The 18,155-nt window shown below is 51.2% G+C and overlaps 1 protein-coding gene across 3 annotated transcripts in view; it reads left to right on the top strand.

The window, feature by feature from the left end:
- Window positions 1–18,155, top strand: part of LOC140392966 (uncharacterized) — a 132,172-nt gene that overhangs the window by 100,063 nt on the left and 13,954 nt on the right. For 2 of the 3 annotated variants that reach the window (XM_072478784.1, XM_072478786.1), the window contains exons 6-7: window positions 8,604–8,719; window positions 16,271–16,389. In XM_072478784.1, the coding sequence (XP_072334885.1) occupies window positions 8,604–8,719; window positions 16,271–16,367 (213 nt within the window). In that variant the 3' untranslated portion in view covers window positions 16,368–16,389. The remainder of the gene's footprint in view (window positions 1–8,603; window positions 8,720–16,270; window positions 16,390–18,155) is intronic. The other variant, XM_072478785.1, reaches the window with a different exon arrangement.

The raw sequence follows: 18,155 nt of genomic DNA, 5'->3' as shown, positions 1-18,155 counted from the left end.
TTTTCTTCGCCTACTTCTGTTTAGATCTTGTTTTTTTTTCTTGCAGACAGCAGTTGATGACCACCCTGTCATTGTTATGATCCCTGTAGAGGAAGCATAAACTAAAATAACCAACTTTACTGAATGACCTCAAAGGATGGAGAAGGTAGTCAAGAAGGCATACGGCATGCTTGCCTTCAGTGGCCGGGACATTGAGTATAAAAACTGGCAAGTCATGTTGCAGCTGTATAGAACCTTAGTTAGGCCACACTTGGAGTATAGTGTTCAATTCTGGTCGCCACACTACCAGAAGGATGTGGAGGCTTTAGAGAGGGTGCAGAAGAGATTTACCAGAATGTTGCCTGGTATGGTGGGCATTAGCTATGAGGAGCGGTTGAATAAACTCGGTTTGTTCTCACTGGAACGACGGAGGTTGAGGGGCGACCTGATAGAGGTCTACAAAATTATGAGGGGCATAGACAGAGTGGATAGTCAGAGGCTTTTTCCCAGGGTAGAGGGGTCAATTACTAGGGGGCATAGGTTTAAGGTGAGAGGGGCAAGGTTTAGAGTAGATGTACGATGCAAGTTTTTCACACAGAGGGTAGTGGGTGAACAAAGAACAAAGAAATGTACAGCACAGGAACAGGCCCTTCGGCCCTCCAAGCCCGTGCCAACCATGCTGCCCGACTAAACTACAATCTTCTACACTTCCTGGGTCAATATCCTTCTATTCCCATCCTATTCATATATTTGTCAAGATGCCCCTTAAATGTCCCTATCGTCCCTGCTTCCACTACCTCCTCCGGTAGCGAGTTCCAGGCACCCACTACCCTCTGCGTAAAAAACTTGCCTCGTACATCTACTCTAAACCTTGCCCCTCTCACCTTAAACCTATGCCCCCTAGTAATTGACCCCTCTACCCTGGGGAAAAGCCTCTGACTATCCACTCTGTCTATGCCCCTCATAATTTTGTATACCTCTACCAGGTCTCCCCTCAACCTCCTTCGTTCCAGTGAGAACAAACCGAGTTTATTCAATCGCTCCTCATAGCTAATGCCCTCCATACCAGGCAACATTCTGGTAAATCTCTTCTGCACCCTCTCTAAAGCCTCCACATCCTTCTGGTAGTGTGGCGACCAGAATTGAACACTATACTCCATGTGTGGCCTAACTAAGGTTCTATACAGCTGCAACATGACTTGCCAATTCTTATACTCAATGCCCCGGCCAATGAAGGCAAGCATGCCGGATGCCTTCTTGACTACCTTCTCCACCTGTGTTGCCCCTTTCAATGACCTGTGGACCTGTACTCCTAGATCTCTTTGACTTTCAATACTCTTGAGGGTTCTACCATTCACTGTATATTCCCTACCTGCATTAGACCTTCCAAAATGCATTACCTCACATTTGTCCGGATTAAACTCCATCTGCCATCTCTCCGCCCAAGTCTCCAGACAATCTAAATCTTGCTGTATCCTCCGACAGTCTTCATCGCTATCCGCAATTCCACCAACCTTTGTGTCGTCTGCAAACTTACTAATCAGACCAGTTACATTTTCCTCCAAATCATTTATATATACTACAAACAGCAAAGGTCCCAGCACTGATCCCTGTGGAACACCACTGGTCACAGCCCTCCAATTAGAAAAGCATCCCTCCATTGCTACTCTCTGCCTTCTATGGCCTAGCCAGTTCTGTATCCACCTTGCCAGCTCACCCCTGATCCCGTGTGACTTCACCTTTTGTACTAGTTTACCATGAGGGACCTTGTCAAAGGCCTTACTGAAGTCCATATAGACAACATCTACTGCCCTACCTGCATCAATCATCTTAGTGACCTCCTCGAAAAACTCTATCAAGTTAGTGAGACACGACCTCCCCTTCACAAAACCGTGCTGCCTCTCACTAATACGTCCATTTGCTTCCAAATGGGAGTAGATCCTGTCTCGAAGAATTCTCTCCAGTAATTTCCCTACCACTGAAGTAAGGCTCACCGGCCTGTAGTTCCCGGGATTATCCTTGCTACCCTTCTTAAACAGAGGAACAACATTGGCTATTCTCCAGTCCTCCGGGACATCCCCTGAAGACAGCGAGGATCCAAAGATTTCTGTCAAGGCCTCAGCAATTTCCTCTCCAGCCTCCTTCAGTATTCTGGGGTAGATCCCATCAGGCCCTGGGGACTTATCTACCTTAATATTTTTTAAGACACCCAACACCTCGTCTTTTTGGATCACAATGTGACCCAGGCTATCTACACCTCCTTCTCCAGACTCAACATCTACCAATTCCTTCTCTTTGGTGAATACAGATGCAAAGTATTCATTTAGTACCTCACCCATTTCCTCTGGCTCCACACATAGATTCCCTTGCCTATCCTTCAGTGGGCCAACCCTTTCCCTGGCTACCCTCTTGCTTTTTATGTACGTGTAAAAAGCCTTGGGATTTTCCTTAACCATATTTGCCAATGACTTTTCGTGACCCCTTCTAAGTTCCTTCCTACTTTCCTTATATTCCACGCAGGCTTCGTCTGTTCCCAGCCTTTTAGCCCTGACAAATGCCTCCTTTTTCTTTTTGACGAGGCATACAATATCACTCGTCATCCAAGGTTCCCGAAAATTGCCGTATTTATCTTTCTTCCTCACAGGAACATGCCGGTCCTGTATTCCTTTCAACTGCCACTTGAAAGCCTCCCACATGTCAGATGTTGATTTGCCCTCAAACATCCGCCCCCAATCTATGTTCTTCAGTTCCCTCCTAATATTGTTATAATTAGCCTTCCCCCAATTTAGCACATTCATCCTCGGACCACTCTTATCCTTGTCCACCAGTACTTTAAAACTTACTGAATTGTGGTCACTGTTACCGAAATGCTCCCCTACTGAAACATCTACCACCTGGCCGGGCTCATTCCCCAATACCAGGTCCAGTACCGCCCCTTCCCTAGTTGGACTGTCTACATATTGTTTTAAGAAGCCCTCCTGGATGCTCCTTACAAACTCCGCCCCGTCTAAGCCCCTGGCACTAAGTGAGTCCCAGTCAATATTGGGGAAGTTGAAGTCTCCCATCACCACAACCCTGTTGTTTTTACTCTTTTCCAAAATCTGTCTACCTATCTGCTCCTCTATCTCCCGCTGGCTGTTGGGAGGCCTGTAGTATACCCCCAACATTGTGACTGCACCCTTCTTATTCCTGATCTCTACCCATATAGCCTCACTGCCCTCTGAGGTGTCCTCTCGCAGTACAGCTGTGATATTCTCCCGAACAAGTAGCGCAACTCCACCTCCCCTTTTACATCCCCCTCTATCCCGCCTGAAACATCTAAATCCTGGAACGTTTAGCTGCCAATCCTGCCCTTCCCTCAACCAGGTCTCTGTAATGGCAACAACAGCATAGTTCCAAGTACTAATCCAAGCTCTAAGTTCATCTGCCTTACCCGTAATGCTCCTTGCATTAAAACATATGCACTTCAGGCCACCAGACCCGCTGTGTTCAGCAACTTCTCCCCGTCTGCTCTGTCTCAGAGCCACACTGTCCCTATTCCCTAGTTCTCCCTCAATGCTCTCACCTTCTGACCTATTGCTCCCGTGCCCACCCCCCTGCCATACTAGTTTAAACCCTCCCGTGTGCCTGGAACTCGCTGCCGGAGGAGGTGGTGGAAGCAGGGACGATAGTGACATTTAAGGGGCATCTTGACAAATACATGAATATGATAGGAATAGAGGGATACGGATCCTGGAAGTGTAGAAGATTGTAGTTTAGTCGGGCAGCATGGTCGGCACGGGCTTGGAGGGCCGAAGGGCCTGTTCCTGTGCTGTACATTTCTTTGTTCTTTGTTCTTTGTAAGAGTTAAGTGGGGAAGATGATGGACGGTAGAGGGGATTGGAGGCGCAAGGCTCCGTTGAGGTTGGTAACGTGGAACGTTCTGGGACTGAATGGGCCGGTTAAAAGGTCGCGGGTGTTCGCGCACCTCAGGAGCTTGAAAGTGGGGGTTGTCATTTTGCAGGTGACACACCTCCGTGTGAAGGACCAGGTTAGGTTAAGGAAGGGGTGGGTCGGGCAGGGTTTTCACTCGGGGTTTGATTTGAAATCGAGGGGTGTGGCGATTTTAATGAGCAAAAAAATGGGATTCGTGAGTGCGAAGGAGGTGAGGGGTCCGGGTGGGAGATATGTGATTGTGAGTGGGGCATTGGAAGGGGCACCGGTAGTGTTGGTAAATTTGTATGCCCCAAATTGGGATGATGTGGGTTTTATGAGGGGGTTGCTGGCAGCAATCCTGGATTTGGCCACGTACCAGTTGATCATGGGAGGAGATTTTAACTGTGTCCTGGAACCGAGTGTAGATAGATCGAGCCCCAGGTCAATGGGTAGGGTTCGAATGGCAAACGAGCTGGGGGGGGTTTATGGAGAGGATGGGTACGGTGGATCCATAGCACTTTCAGAACTCAGGGGGAAGGGAGTATTCCTTCTTTTCATAAGGAGTCTATAAGGTGTATTCGAGGATTGATTACTTTGTAGTGAGTCGGGAGATTTTGGTTGGGGTGGAGGGGGCAGGGTATGCGGGGATAGTTATCTCGGACCATGCACCCCACTGGCTGGATATTCAGTTCAGGGCGGGACAAGAGCAGAGGCCGGGGTGGAGGTTTGACTCGGGGTTGTTGGCGGAAGGAGGCTTTTGTGATAAAATGCAGTTGGCGATTAGGGATTATGTGGAGTTCAGTCAGAATGGGGAGGTGTCAAGGGGCATTTTTTGGGAAGCACTGAAGGCAGTGGTCCGGGGAGAAATTATCTCATTTATGGTTCGTGCGAATAAGGAAAGGAGGGCGGAACATGACCGTCTAGTGAGCGAGATAGTGGAGGTGGACAGGGAATATTCAAGGGTGCCCACCGTGGAGGGATTGGTGAGGAGGAAAAAATTGCAGGGGCAATTTGACAGGCTGACAACGGGGAGGGCGGTAGGGCAACTGCGTAGGGTGAGAGGGGTGCAATACGAGTATGGGGAGAAGGTGAGCCGCATGCTGGCGCACCAGCTGCGGAGGCAGGCTGCGTCCAGGGAAATATTGAAGATCCGGACTGGGGCTGGGGATGTGGTGTCAGAGCCAGGGAAGATAAATGAGGCATTTAGAGGGTATTACAAGGGACTTTATGAGGCAGACCCAGGAGGAGAGGAGGGGGACATGGGGTGGTTTCTGGACGAGCTGGAATTTCCCCAGGTGGAGGAAGCAAAGAGGCAGGCATTGGAGGAGCCCCTGGGGCTGAGGGAGGTGCTGGATAGTATCAGGGGTATGAAGTCGGGGAAGGCCCCTGGGCCGGACGGGTACCCAGCAGAATTTTATAAGGAATTTGCAGCGGACCTGGCACCACAACTGTTGGGGGCGTTTAATGAAGCACTGGAGAAGGGGGAGTTGCCGGAGACGATGAAGCAGGCGGTAATCACACTAATCCCAAAACAAGGGAAGGATCCGGTGGAATGTGGGTCGTATAGACCCATATCACTCTTGAACACAGATGTGAAAGTATTGGCTAAGTTGTTGGCGGGGAGGATGGAGGATTGTGTCCCGGGGGTGGTTGCAGAAGATCAAACAGGCTTCGTGAAGGGCAGGCAGCTCGCGAGTAATATAAAACGGCTGTGGAATGTGGCGATGAATCCGTCAAGAGCTCTGGTACCGGAGTTGGTGGTTTCCATGGACGCGGAGAAAGCATTTGATTGGGTGGAGTGGCGGTACTTGTTCGAAGTTTTGGGAAGGTTTGGGTTTGGGCCGAGATTTGTGGCATGGGTGCGGTTGCTGTATGTGGCGCCAAGAGCGAGGGTGAGGACGAATGATATGAGCTCACAAAGCTTTGACTTACACAGGGGTACGAGGCAGGGGTGCCCGCTGTCGCCGCTGCTTTTTGCGCTGGCCATAGAGCCATTGGCGATGGCTCTCAAGGGGTCGGCAGAGTGACGGGATAATCAGGGGACAGAGGGAGCATCAGGTGTCGCTCTATGCCGATGACCTCTTGCTGTATGTTTCAGATCTGTTGGAGAGTATGGGAAGGATTATGGGCCTGTTGGGGAGGTTTGGAGGATTCTCAGGATACAAGCTGAATGTAGGGAAAAGCGAGGTATTCCCAGTGAATGAGCAGGCACAGCGGGCTAATTTAGGGGGGATGCCAATTACGGTAACGAGGGATAGGTTTAGGTACTTGGGGATTCAGGTAGCGAGGGAATGGACGGGGCTCCATAAGTGGAACTTAACGAAGTTGGTGGGGGAGACCAGGGAGGATCTTAAGAGGTGGGATACACTGCACTTAACGTTGGCGGGGAGGGTCCAAGTGGTGAAAATGAATATTCTGCCGAGGTTCTTGTTTATCTTTCAGGCTCTCTCGATCTTTATACCAAAGGCCTTTTTTCGGAAAGTGGACACAATCATCTCTGACTTTGTATGGGCGGGGAAGGTGCCGAGGGTGGGGAGGACCCTGCTACAAAGGCAGAGTCAGCAGAGGGCGTTGGTGTTGCCAAACTTGCTTCATTATTATTGGGTGGCGAATGTGGACAAGGTGTGGCTGTGGTGGGAAGGAGACCGGGTTGAGTGGGTTAGGATGGAGGAGGAATCTTGTAAGGGGTCTAGTTTGAGGGCTATGGTGACGGCAGCATTGACAATGGCTCCGAGTAGGTATTCAGGGAGCCCAGTGGTGCAGTCCACGGTGAAGATATGGAATCAGCTGAGGAGGCATTTTAGGGTGGAAGGGATGTCGGTGCTAACGCCGCTGTGCGAGAATCATGGGTTTGAGCCGGGGGGGATGGATAGTGTATACAGGAGGTGGAGGGAAGTGGGGCTGGTCAAAGTGAGGGATTTGTATTTGGAGGAAGGGTTCGCCAGTCTGGAGGAGCTAAGGGAGAGTGTAGAGCTGCCGAGGGGTAGTGAGTTCAGGTATCTACAGGTTAGGGACTTTGCAAGAAAGGTCTGGAAGGGGTTCCCTAGATTGCCAGGATACACCCTGCTGGAGCGACTGCTACTTCCGGATGTGGAAGGGGAGGGAAGAATTGGGGAGATATACAAGTGGCTGGGGGAGCAGGGAGGCGAGCGGGTGGTGAAGATCAAGGAAAAATGGGAAGTGGAGTTGGGAATGGAGATCAATTGGGGAGTATGGAGTGAGGCATTGCGAAGGGTAAACGGGACCTCCTCTTGTGCAAGGATGAGTCTGATACAGTATAAGTTGGTACACAAGGTGCATATGACTCGGGCAAGAATGAGTGGGTTCTTTCAGGGGGTAGCAGATGAGTGTGAGAGGTGTGGGCGGGGGCCAGCGAATCATGCACACATGTTTTGGGGTTGTGAAAAATTGGGAAGATTCTGGGCGGGAGTGTTCGCGGTCTTAGCCAGGATAGTGGAGGAGGGAGTGGGCCCGGACCCTTTAGTGGCGATATTTGGGGTTTCAGAGAAGCCGGAGCTCATGGAGAGGAGGAAGGCCGATGTCTTGGCCTTCACCTCTCTGATTGCACGCCGGCGAATTTTGCTGGAGTGACGGTCGGATGGGGAGTGGGGGGGGGGGGGGGGGGGGGGGGGGCGGGGGGGGGGGGGTGAAAAAGGAGAAAAATCTGTACAAACTGTATAGTTGATTGTTGGGAAGAATGTTTCCCGGGGTGTTTATTTGCTGTAATCTACTTTGATATAAGTTTGAATAAAATGCATTTCACAAAAAAACTTACAGTGCAGAAGGAGGCCATTCGGCCCATCAAGTCTGCACCGACCCACTTAAGGCCTCATTTCTACCCTATCCCCACTTCCAGGTCAGGAGTGCCCAAGTCACATGGACCAGTATTTATTATCCAATAAAATTATAATTGATTGTTTTATAACTGCTGCAAACTCTTAAAAAAATAATTTTTCAAACATTCTTAAAAACAATTACAGATTCCATGAACATTTTAAAGGAATTATACATTTTCCTTAGTTTACTCCTTCTAGGTCAAGGCCATGCACACCCTTCTCTCATAAAATCCCTACAGTGCAGAAGGAGGCCGATCAGCCCATCGAGTCTGCACCAGCCCTTGGAAAGAGCGCCCTACTTAAGCCCACTCCCTGACCCTATCCTTGTAACCCTACCTAACCTTTTGAACACTAAGGGGCAATTTAGCGTGGCCAATCCACCTAACCTGCACATCTTTGGTCTGTGGGAGGAAACCAGACCACCCGAAGGAAACCCACGCAGACACGGGGAGAAAGTGCAAACTCCACACAGTCAGCCTAGGCCAGAACTGAACCCGGTTCTCAGGGACTGTGAGGCAGCAGTGCTAATCACTGTGTCGCCCACTGCTAACCACTGTGCCACCGTACCGTTCTCACAGCACATCTTTTGCTTCATTTCCTTTGACCCTGCACTACCAACTCGTCCATTTAATCGCTCCTGTCTTCCAGCCTATCACAGGCCTTCCCTTTTGATCATTTCCCCTCCCTCCCCCTTTTCACTTGCTTAAAACCTATCACGTTTCTAATTAATTGCAGTTCTGGTGAAAGGTCATTTACCTGGCCGTTAACTCTGTTTCTCTCTCAACAGATGCTGCCAGACCTGCTGAGTATTTTGTGTTGTTTTTTAAAAAATCACTTGGAACATTGCCTAACCGTTTTTGGTGTCCATTTCAGGCAGAAGGCCAGGCCAGTGGGAAAGTCAAGGTCCTGCTTAAGAATTCTAAATTAAAGAATCGTCCAGTCCGAGAATCATCCAGCATGTTAAAGAGATCCTGCCCACAGCTTTATAGGTAAGGATAATGTCTTGCTTTGTGCCTTGCCCTGTATTCCCACAGCAATTATGTTTTTACTGTAGGTTGTGTTGTGGTAATTGATAATCCAGAGGCCCAGGCTAATGCCGAGGTTCAAAACTCACCAAGGCAGTTTGTGGAATTTAAAATCAATTCATAAAATCTGGAATTATAAAGCTAGTCTCAGTAAAGGTGGCCATGAAATTATCATTGATTGTCATAAAACCCATCTGGTTCCTTCGGGAAGGAAATCTGCCGTCCTTACCAGGTCTGGCCTACATGTGACTCCAGATCCACAGCAATGTGGTTGACTCTTAACTGCCCGAGCTAACGGCCTAGCTATCTACTCAGTTGTACCAAACTGTTACAGAGAAGTAAATAAGGAATGAAACCAGACCGACTATCCGGCATCCACCTACGCACCAGAAATGACAGTGACATGCCCAGTCCTGTCGAACATGCAAAGGCCTCCTGACTAACATCTGGGGGCTTGTGCCAAATTTGGGAGAGCTGTCTTACAGACTAGTCAAGCAACAGCCTGACGTAGTCTTTCTCACAGAATCATACCTTACAGACAATATGTCCCAGACAGCACTGTCACCATTCCTGGGTATGTCCTGCCTCATCGACAAGACAGGCCCAGCAGAGGCTGCGGGACAGTGGTATACAGTCGGGAGGGGGTTGCCCTGGGAATCCTCAACATCGACTCCAGACCACATGAAGGGTCATGGCGTCAGGTTAAACATGGGCAAGGAAACCTCCTGCTGATTACCACTTACCGGCCACCATCAGCTGATGAATCAGTACTCCTCTACATTGAACGCCAATTGGAAAAGGCATTGAGGATGGCAAGGCACAGAATGTGTTCTGGGTGGGGGACTTCAATGTCCAACACCAAGAGTGGCTCGGTAGGGGTGGCACGGTAGCACAGTGGTTAGCACTGTTGCTTCACAACATCAGGGTCCCAGATTCGATTCCCACTTGGGTCACTGTCTGTGCAGACTCTGCACGTTCTCCCCTTGTCTGTGTGGGTTTCCTCCGGGTGCTCCGGTTTCCTCCCACAGGTCCCGAAAGATGTGCTGTTAGGTGAAATGTACATTCTGTATTCTCTCTCTGTGTACCCGAACAGGCGCCGGAATGTGGTGACTCAGGGCTTTTCACAGTAACTTCATTGCAGTGTTAATTTAAGCCTACTTGTGACAATATTAAAGATTATAGCACCACCACAGACCGAGCTGGCTGGGTCCTAAAGGACATAGCTGCTGGTCTGGGACTGCGGCAGCTGGTGAGGGAACCAACAAGAGGGAAAAACAAACTAGACTTCATCCTCACCAACCTGCCTGTCACAGATTAATCTGTACGGTAGAAGTGACCACCGGACAGTCCTTGTCGAGACAAAGACCGTCTTCACATTGAGGATACCCTCCATCATATTGTGTGACACTGCCACTTGAACAGATGTAGCAACTCCAGACTGGGCATCCATGAGGCGCTGTGGGCCAACAGCAGCAGCAGAATTGTATTCAGCCACAACCTGCAACCTCATGGCCCAGCATATCCCCCACTCTACCATTTTAAAAAAATAAATTTAGAGTACCCAATTGTTTTTTTTCCAATTAAGGGGCAATTTAGCGTGGCCAATCCACCTAACCTGCACTTCTTTGGGTTGTGGAGTTGAAACCCATGCAGACACGGGGAGAATGTGCAAACTCCACACGGACAGTGACCCGGGGCCAAGATTCGAACCCGGGTCCTCAGCGCTGTAGTCCCAGTGTTAACCACTGCGCCATGTGCCGCCGTCCCCCACTCTACCATTACCACCAAGCTAAGGGATCAACGCTGGTTCAATGAAGAGTACAGGAGGGCATGCCAGGAGCAGCATCAGGGTGTCAACCTGGTGCAGCTACAACACAAGATTACCTGCGTGCCAAACAGCAGAGCAGCAAGTGATAGAAATAAGCAAGTCAACAATCAATGGATCTAAGTTCTACAGTCCTGCCACTTCCAATAATCACAGAATAATACAGCACAGAAGAGGCTCTTTGGCCCATCGAGTCTGCACTGGCGCATGAAAAACTCCTGACCTGCCTACTTCATTCCATTTGCCAGCACTTGGCCCATAGCCTTGAATGTCATGACATGCCCAGTGCTCATCCAGGTACTTTCTTAAAATAAATTTAGATTACCCAATTATTTTATTTCCAATTAAGGGGCAATTTAACGTGGCCAATCCACCTACCCTGCACATCTTTGCACGGGGAGAATGTGCAAACTCCACACAGACAGTGACCCATGTCCAATCCCGGCCCCGGATCCGCAGTGCCGCAGGCAGCAGTGCTAACCACTGTGCCACCGTGCTGCCCCTCCAGGTACTTTTTAAAGGATGTGAGGCAACCCACCTCTACCACCCTCCCAGGCAGTGTGTTCCAGACCGTCACCACCCTCTGGGTAAAAACATTTCATCAAATCCCCCTAAACCTTGCTGCCCCTAACCTTGAACTTGTGTCCCCTCGTAACTGACCCTTCAATTAAGGGGAACAGCTGCTCCCTATCCACCCTGCCCATGCCCCTCATAATCTTGTACACCTCGATCAGGTCACCCCTCAATCTTCTCTGCTCCAGTGAAAACAATCCAAGCTTAGCCAACCTTTCTTTATAACTTAAATGCAACATCCTGTTGAATCACCTCTACATCCCCACCAGTGCAATCACATCCTTTCTATAATTCGGCAACCAGAATTGCACACAGTACTCCAGCTGTGGTCTCACCAAAGTTCTCCAACATGACCCTCCTGCTTTTGTAATCTATGCCTTGATTGAAAAAGCCATATGTTCCATATGCCTTTTTCACCACCCTATTAACCTTCTGCCTTCAGAGATGAACAAACACGCCAAGGTCCCGTTGTTCCCAGTGTCAGTCTATTCATTGAATACTTCCTTGACACATTACTCCTTCCAAAGTGTATCACCTCACACTTTTGAGGGTTAAATTCCATTTGCCACTTTTCTGCCCATTTGACCTTTCCGTCTATATCTTCTGTTACCAAAGACACTCAACCTCACCATTAATCACCCCGCCAATCTTTGTATCATCTGCAAATTTACTGACCTTACCCCCACATAGTCATCTATGTCATTTTTATGAATGACAAACAATAGGGGACCCAGCACAGATCCCTGTGGTACGCCACTGGACACTGGCTTCCAGTCACTGAAGCAGCTGTCTGCCATCACCCTCCGTCTCCTACTGCTAAGCCAATTTTAAATCCACCATATCAAGTTACCCTGTATCCCATGTGCATTTACCTTCTTTATAAGTCTCCCATGTGGGACCTTGTCAAAGGCTTTGCTGAAATCCATGTAAACTACATCAACTACACTATCTTCACTTACACACCTGGTCACACGCTCATAAAATTCAATCAAATTTGTTGGGCATGGCCTCCCTCTGACAAAACCATGCTGACTATTCCTGATCAAACCTTGCCTCTCCAAGTGGAGATAGATTCTGTCCTTCAGAATTTTCTCCAATAGTTTCCCTCCCACTGACATGAGACTCACTGGTCTGTAGTTTCCTGACTTATCTCTACAACCTTTCTTAAATAGTGGGACCACATTAGCTCTTCTCCAGTTCTGTGGCACCTCCCCCGAGGCCAGAGGAAAATTAAAAATTTGTGTCAGAGCCCCTGCAATCTCTTCCCTCACTTCCCACAGCATCCTGGAACACCATTCATCCGGACCTGGATAATGGTCCACCTTTAAGCCTGCCAATAACATGTCACTCCCCCTGATAATTTACTCAAGAACCTCACAGTCTCTCCCCCGAGTTCTATATCTACCTCCTCATTCTCTTGGGTGAAGACAGATAAGCAGCGGAATTCTCCGTTCCTGAGTGTTGACGTCGGGACAGGATTCTTGGACTTTAAGACAGCAAAACTGGTGGCGCACCTGGACCAGTTCATCGAGCGTTAAGGGGCTAGCACCGCACCACATGGAACACAGTCTATTCCAATGAGAAACGGTGTGGGGTTCACTGGATTCGCGATTGACACTCAGGAGGCTGACAAGCTGCAGCCACATATACACACTGCACTCCCCACACACACCATCCCAGCCAACAAGACGGCAGCTAGGAGAGCAACACCCCATTTTATGGACAGCGAGCTTGAGACCATATTGAATGCCGTGGCGGAGAGGCGGGCGACTCTGTATCCCGGCCTGGAAAGGAGACTGCTAGCTGCCGCCACTCGGCGTGCCTGGGGGCAGGTCACAGAGGTGGTCAGCATTGTCAACAACACTGTCTGGACTGGCCAGCAGTGCCGGAAAAAACAGCACAACCTCCTCAGGGCAGGTAGGATGAGTAGGCAATGCTGTGGCTGAACCCCCAACCTGCACCACATTCGAGCAACAATATTGGCTGCCATCCGGCTGCCATGGCCACCATCTACCACTTCCTGGTCTACATGTTAAACTGTGTTTTCTGTTTACTGCCCCAACGTCCCCCCCCGTCCGTCCCCCCCCGCGCCCTCCCCAGGAGAAGGACGGCAGCAACCGCCGGAGCGGGAGAAGACTGGAGGGGGACCGCTGGACCTGCAGCCCTTCACCGCGGCACAGCAGAGGGCCCTGGATGTGGTCAGCCGGCCCGAAGGACAGTCGCCGGGGTGGAGATTGCCGTTGGGCGAGGAAGTGAGACCTGCTGAGTTGCGGTTCCCATGACATATGTGTCAACCCGACCCCCCCCCCCCACACCATACCCACACCACCCTCACACCCACACCACCCTCACACCCACACCGCCCTCACACCCACACCGCCCTCACACCCACACCACCCTCACACCCACACCACCCTCACACCCACACCGCCCTCACACCCACACCGCCCTCACACCCACACCACCCTCACACCCACACCACCCTCACACCCACACCACCCTCACACCCACCTCACCCCCACACCACGCCCACACCCACACCACCCTCACCCCCACACCACCCTCACACCCACCTCATCCCCCACACCACGCCCACACCCACACCACCCTCACCCCCACACCACCCTCACACCCACCTCACCCCCACACCACCCTCACACCCACACCACCCTCACACCCACACCACCCACACCACCCTCACACCCACACCACCCTCACCCCCACACCACCCTCACACCCACACCACCCTCACCCCCACACCACCCTCACACCCACACCACCCTCACACCCACACCACCCTCACACCCACCTCACACCCACACCACCCTCACACCCACACCACCCTCACCCCCACACCACCCTCACCCCCACACCACCCTCACCCCCACACCACGCCCACACCCACACCACACCCACACCACGCCCACAATCCCCGGTCAAATCATACGTCTTGCCTTGTGTCTTGCAGCAGCTGCTGGTAATGGGGCGGGTACATCTGCCGACACCCGTCCCCAGCCAGTGCCACAGCCAGAGCCCCAATGCTGACCAGTGATGAGGACACCAACACGGACGCGAGCCACATACCCGAGACCTAGGACACCCCGGATCTCGAGTACGAGGATGACACTGACTACCCGTCACAGCTGTATCCAACGCCCTCCACCATCCCAGAGACACTCACCTTGGTTCGGCACTTTAGTGAAGAGGCTCCTGGGACACTATTTGGTGCACACCACACACATGCTGCGGTACAGCAGGTGGAGGTAGGAACCCCAGAGGGGGCGGACGGTCAGAGGGCGAGCCGACCCCAGGGCTTAGCTGCCGTCCAGAAGCGTTTCAGGCTTTTGGAATGGACTGTCCCATTAATTGTGGAGATGCAGTCGCAGAGCCAGGGACTGCATGAGGTGTTGTCAGCGAGCATCCAGCACTTGCAGGCAGAGGTGGAGGAGTCCAACAGCTTTCTGAGCAGGTGATGGTGCCGGCAATGCGTGCCACCCAGGCCAACACCGCATGAGTGACGTCCGCGGTGGACGGGTGAGGGGTGAGGGTTTCGGCCGTGGATCAGCATGTCCAAGGCCTGGGATAATCTCTGCAGGCAGTGGCCAAGGCCCAGGATAAGGCTGCCCAGTCACAGGCAGCCATGCGCCAGGACCATCTGCACATTGCAGCGGTGCTCCTGAGCATGGCTCAGCCATAGTGGTTCATGGCTGAGAGTGCCGGTGGCATTGCCCAGCCGCTGGCTGACATGGCACAGATACAGAGGGAGGTGGCTCAGTCCTAGAGGAAGATGGTGCAGTCACTGGCTGATGTGGCACAGACCTAGAAGCTGGTGGCACAGTTGCAATGTGATGTGGCACAGTCCCAGCTGGAGGTGGTCCGCTCCCTGTGCTCTATGGCTGTGAACATGCAGATCCTGATCGAGACGGCAGCAGGCCTCCAGAGCTGGCAATCAGGGGAGCCTCAGGGGATAGCTCCGCTCGCACCCCCTTCCCATGGAGTAGCCCAGGGCCCATCAGGCACCCCGAGGGAGGAGGTGGTGACGGGGCCCATGCCAGTGTCTCCCTCAGGGGAGGTGCCGGATCAACGCAGCACCTCGGATTTCCCATCCTCCTGTCCCTGGTGCATCTGGTTCACCGCGCCACTTGGGACACCGGAGCAGCAAGGCCGACCCAGGCCTGATCGCCCTGGAAGACGCCCGCCAACGGGGACCCTCGTCGCAGGGCAGGAATCACAGCAGGCCGCCTCCACTCCTGATGTACTGTCTGGGGATCATGTAAGGGCATGCAAGGCCAGAAAAGTAGACTCCAGTTAAGTTGGCAAGGATGCAAGGGGTGGGCTGGTCTTGGCTGGCCAAACAGGGGGGTGAGGTTGGAGGGGGTGGAATGGGCAGACATTTTGGATGGGCATGGCTCATGAGACTGTGGTTCAGCCAGCACACACCGCTACAGTGCCACCCTCTCATCGTCCCCACCTCTGCCACCCCGGGTATTCGATGAGACTGTGTGATGGAATGGCCAGTTCGCATGCAGGGATCTTCCAGGTGGAAGGTGGAAAGATAAGGACTGGAGTTAAGGCAGTGTGTATATTTGTTGGAATGCTGTGTGTCACCGGGGTGGTGGGGATGGAGAGGGTGGAGGACGCCGTGTGTATCCAGGAGGAGGGGGCGGGAGGGATGATGCACTGTGAGGTCTCCAGTCCGAGGGGGTCCTGTGCAATGCTCTGAAGTGGGGGTGACAGATACTGTGTGTGGATTATTCACAGCACCCACCTGACATTCTTCGACCCCTTTTCTCTGGACACCACTGCAGAGGAATCGCTGGGCTCTACACCGTGATGTCCAGTTCCAGGCTCTGTATGCCAGTATCCACCGGTGTTGGACACACCGAGGTTTCTGGGGTTAGCAAAAGTTCACCCACATCCTGTTACCTCGTCACATTTCTTCAGCTAACATGAACTAAATCCAGTGTTAGACTCAGGAGTAATGAACAGTTGAGAGACATCTCCACTAGCCAGCCCATACATGCTCACAGTGTGAGCTAAACATTGCCTACCTGGGCCATGGAGATGGATCGGAATTGCAGAGAGACCACTCTGAACTAATCTCTTTCCATCTTTAGACCAGAAGATGGAAGCAGCAATTCTTTGATGATGGAGACAACCTCTGCCAGTGTATGGGGTCTGAACAGGAAAAGTGACTGGAACCATTCGCCCTGACCCATCCGGGAAACTCAGTGAAGTAAGCCTCATCTCTCAGCTGTCATCCATGCCAAGGTGTTTCAGAGTCATTAGCAAGACACGCCATTATCCCCATCGACTCATTATGCCCATATGATACCAAATTAGGTGGGAGGGTAAATTGTGACGAGGATGCAGGGATCCTACAGCAAGATCTGGACAGGTTGGGCGAGTGGGCAAACCAATGGTAGATGCAGTATAATTTGGATAAGAGTGAGGTTATTCATTTTGGAAGCAAAAACAGGAAGGCAGATTACTACCTGAATGGTTGTAAATTGGGAGAGGGGAGTGTGCAGCGTGACCTGGGTGTCCTTATGCACCAGTCGCTGAAGGTAAGCATGCAGGTGCAGCAGGCGGTAAAGAAGACTAATGGTATGTTGGCCTTCATTGCAAGAGGTTTCGAATATAGAAGCAGGGATATGTTTCTGCAATTATACAGGGCCTTGGTGAGGCCACACATGGAGTATTGTGTGTAGTTTTGGTCTCCTTCTCTGAGGAAGGATGTTCTTGCTCTCGAGGGAGTGCAGCGAAGGTTTACCAGACTGATTCCAGGGATGGCGGGACTGTCATATGAGGGGAGATTGGCTAGGTTGGGATTGTTCTCGCTGGAGTTCAGAAGAATGAGGGGGGATCTCATAGAGACTTAGAAAATTCTAACAGGACTAGACAGGGTAGATCAGGGAAGATGTTACCAATGATGGGTCAGAACCAGGGGTCACAGCCTGAGGTTTCAAGGTAAATCATTTCTGAAAGAGATAAGGAGACACTTCTTCACATAAAGAATGGTGAGCCTGTGGAATTCATTACCACAGGAAGTAGTTGATGCTAAAACTATATTTTATAATATTTTATATTTTATATTTATTTTAAATATATATTTTATATTTAATATTTTATAAAACTATATAAAACTATATTGAATATATTCAAGAGGCGGCTGGATATAGCACTTGGGGAGAATGGGATCAAAGGCTATGGGGAGAAAGCAGGATTAGGCTATTGAGTTGGATGATCAGCCATGATCGTGATGAATGGCGGAGCAGGCTCGAAGGGCCAAAAGGCCTCCTCCTGCTCCTATCTTCATTGTATCTATGTATCGACTCCATGCTGGCTCCCTATGGAACAACTCAATCAATCCCACTCTGCTGCTCGAGTCCTGTAGCCTTACAGGATAATTTCATCCAAGTGCCTAAACAATTTCCTTTTGGAGTCACTCATCAGGCGTGATCCAATGGCCAAGCTGCACCCGAAAAGCAGCTTGCCGTGGCGCAGCGTGGCTGATAAAATCCAGGAGACCTCACTCCCAGAATCTATACGGCTCACAACATCCAACGCAATCTCGCGAGACGTTGCGATGTAAACGCACTTTTGGGCAAATTTGCTTATTAGACCGAGACTGCTAGTCTCGCTCTGATGTGCAGATTCTCAGGTACCTGATGCTTTGGAATTCATCTCCTTCACCTCGGAGACCTTGGCCGAGCGCTGTTCTGCACTGGTCTCCACAAACGGGACCAGATGGAATAGCAATTGTGGGGGTCTCCCAGGGGATTGGAGGCCCCCAGCTGCATGCCCTTTGGGCAGGGTGGTACCCTGATACTGCTGGTGCACTTGGGCACCCTGGCAATGCCACCTAGGTGCCAACCTGGCACTACCAAGGTGCCCATCCAGGTGGCACTGCCAGCTGGCATGGGCAATGTCAGGTTGGCACCACCAAGCTGGCATCTTCTGCATGTACATGTGATCGGAGTTGGGAAGGGGTTGAGGAGG

Source organism: Scyliorhinus torazame, chromosome 16 (genome assembly GCF_047496885.1).
Source record: "Scyliorhinus torazame isolate Kashiwa2021f chromosome 16, sScyTor2.1, whole genome shotgun sequence".
Taxonomy (NCBI): Eukaryota; Metazoa; Chordata; class Chondrichthyes; order Carcharhiniformes; family Scyliorhinidae; genus Scyliorhinus; species Scyliorhinus torazame.
This window is presented reverse-complemented; position numbering and strand designations above follow the sequence as displayed.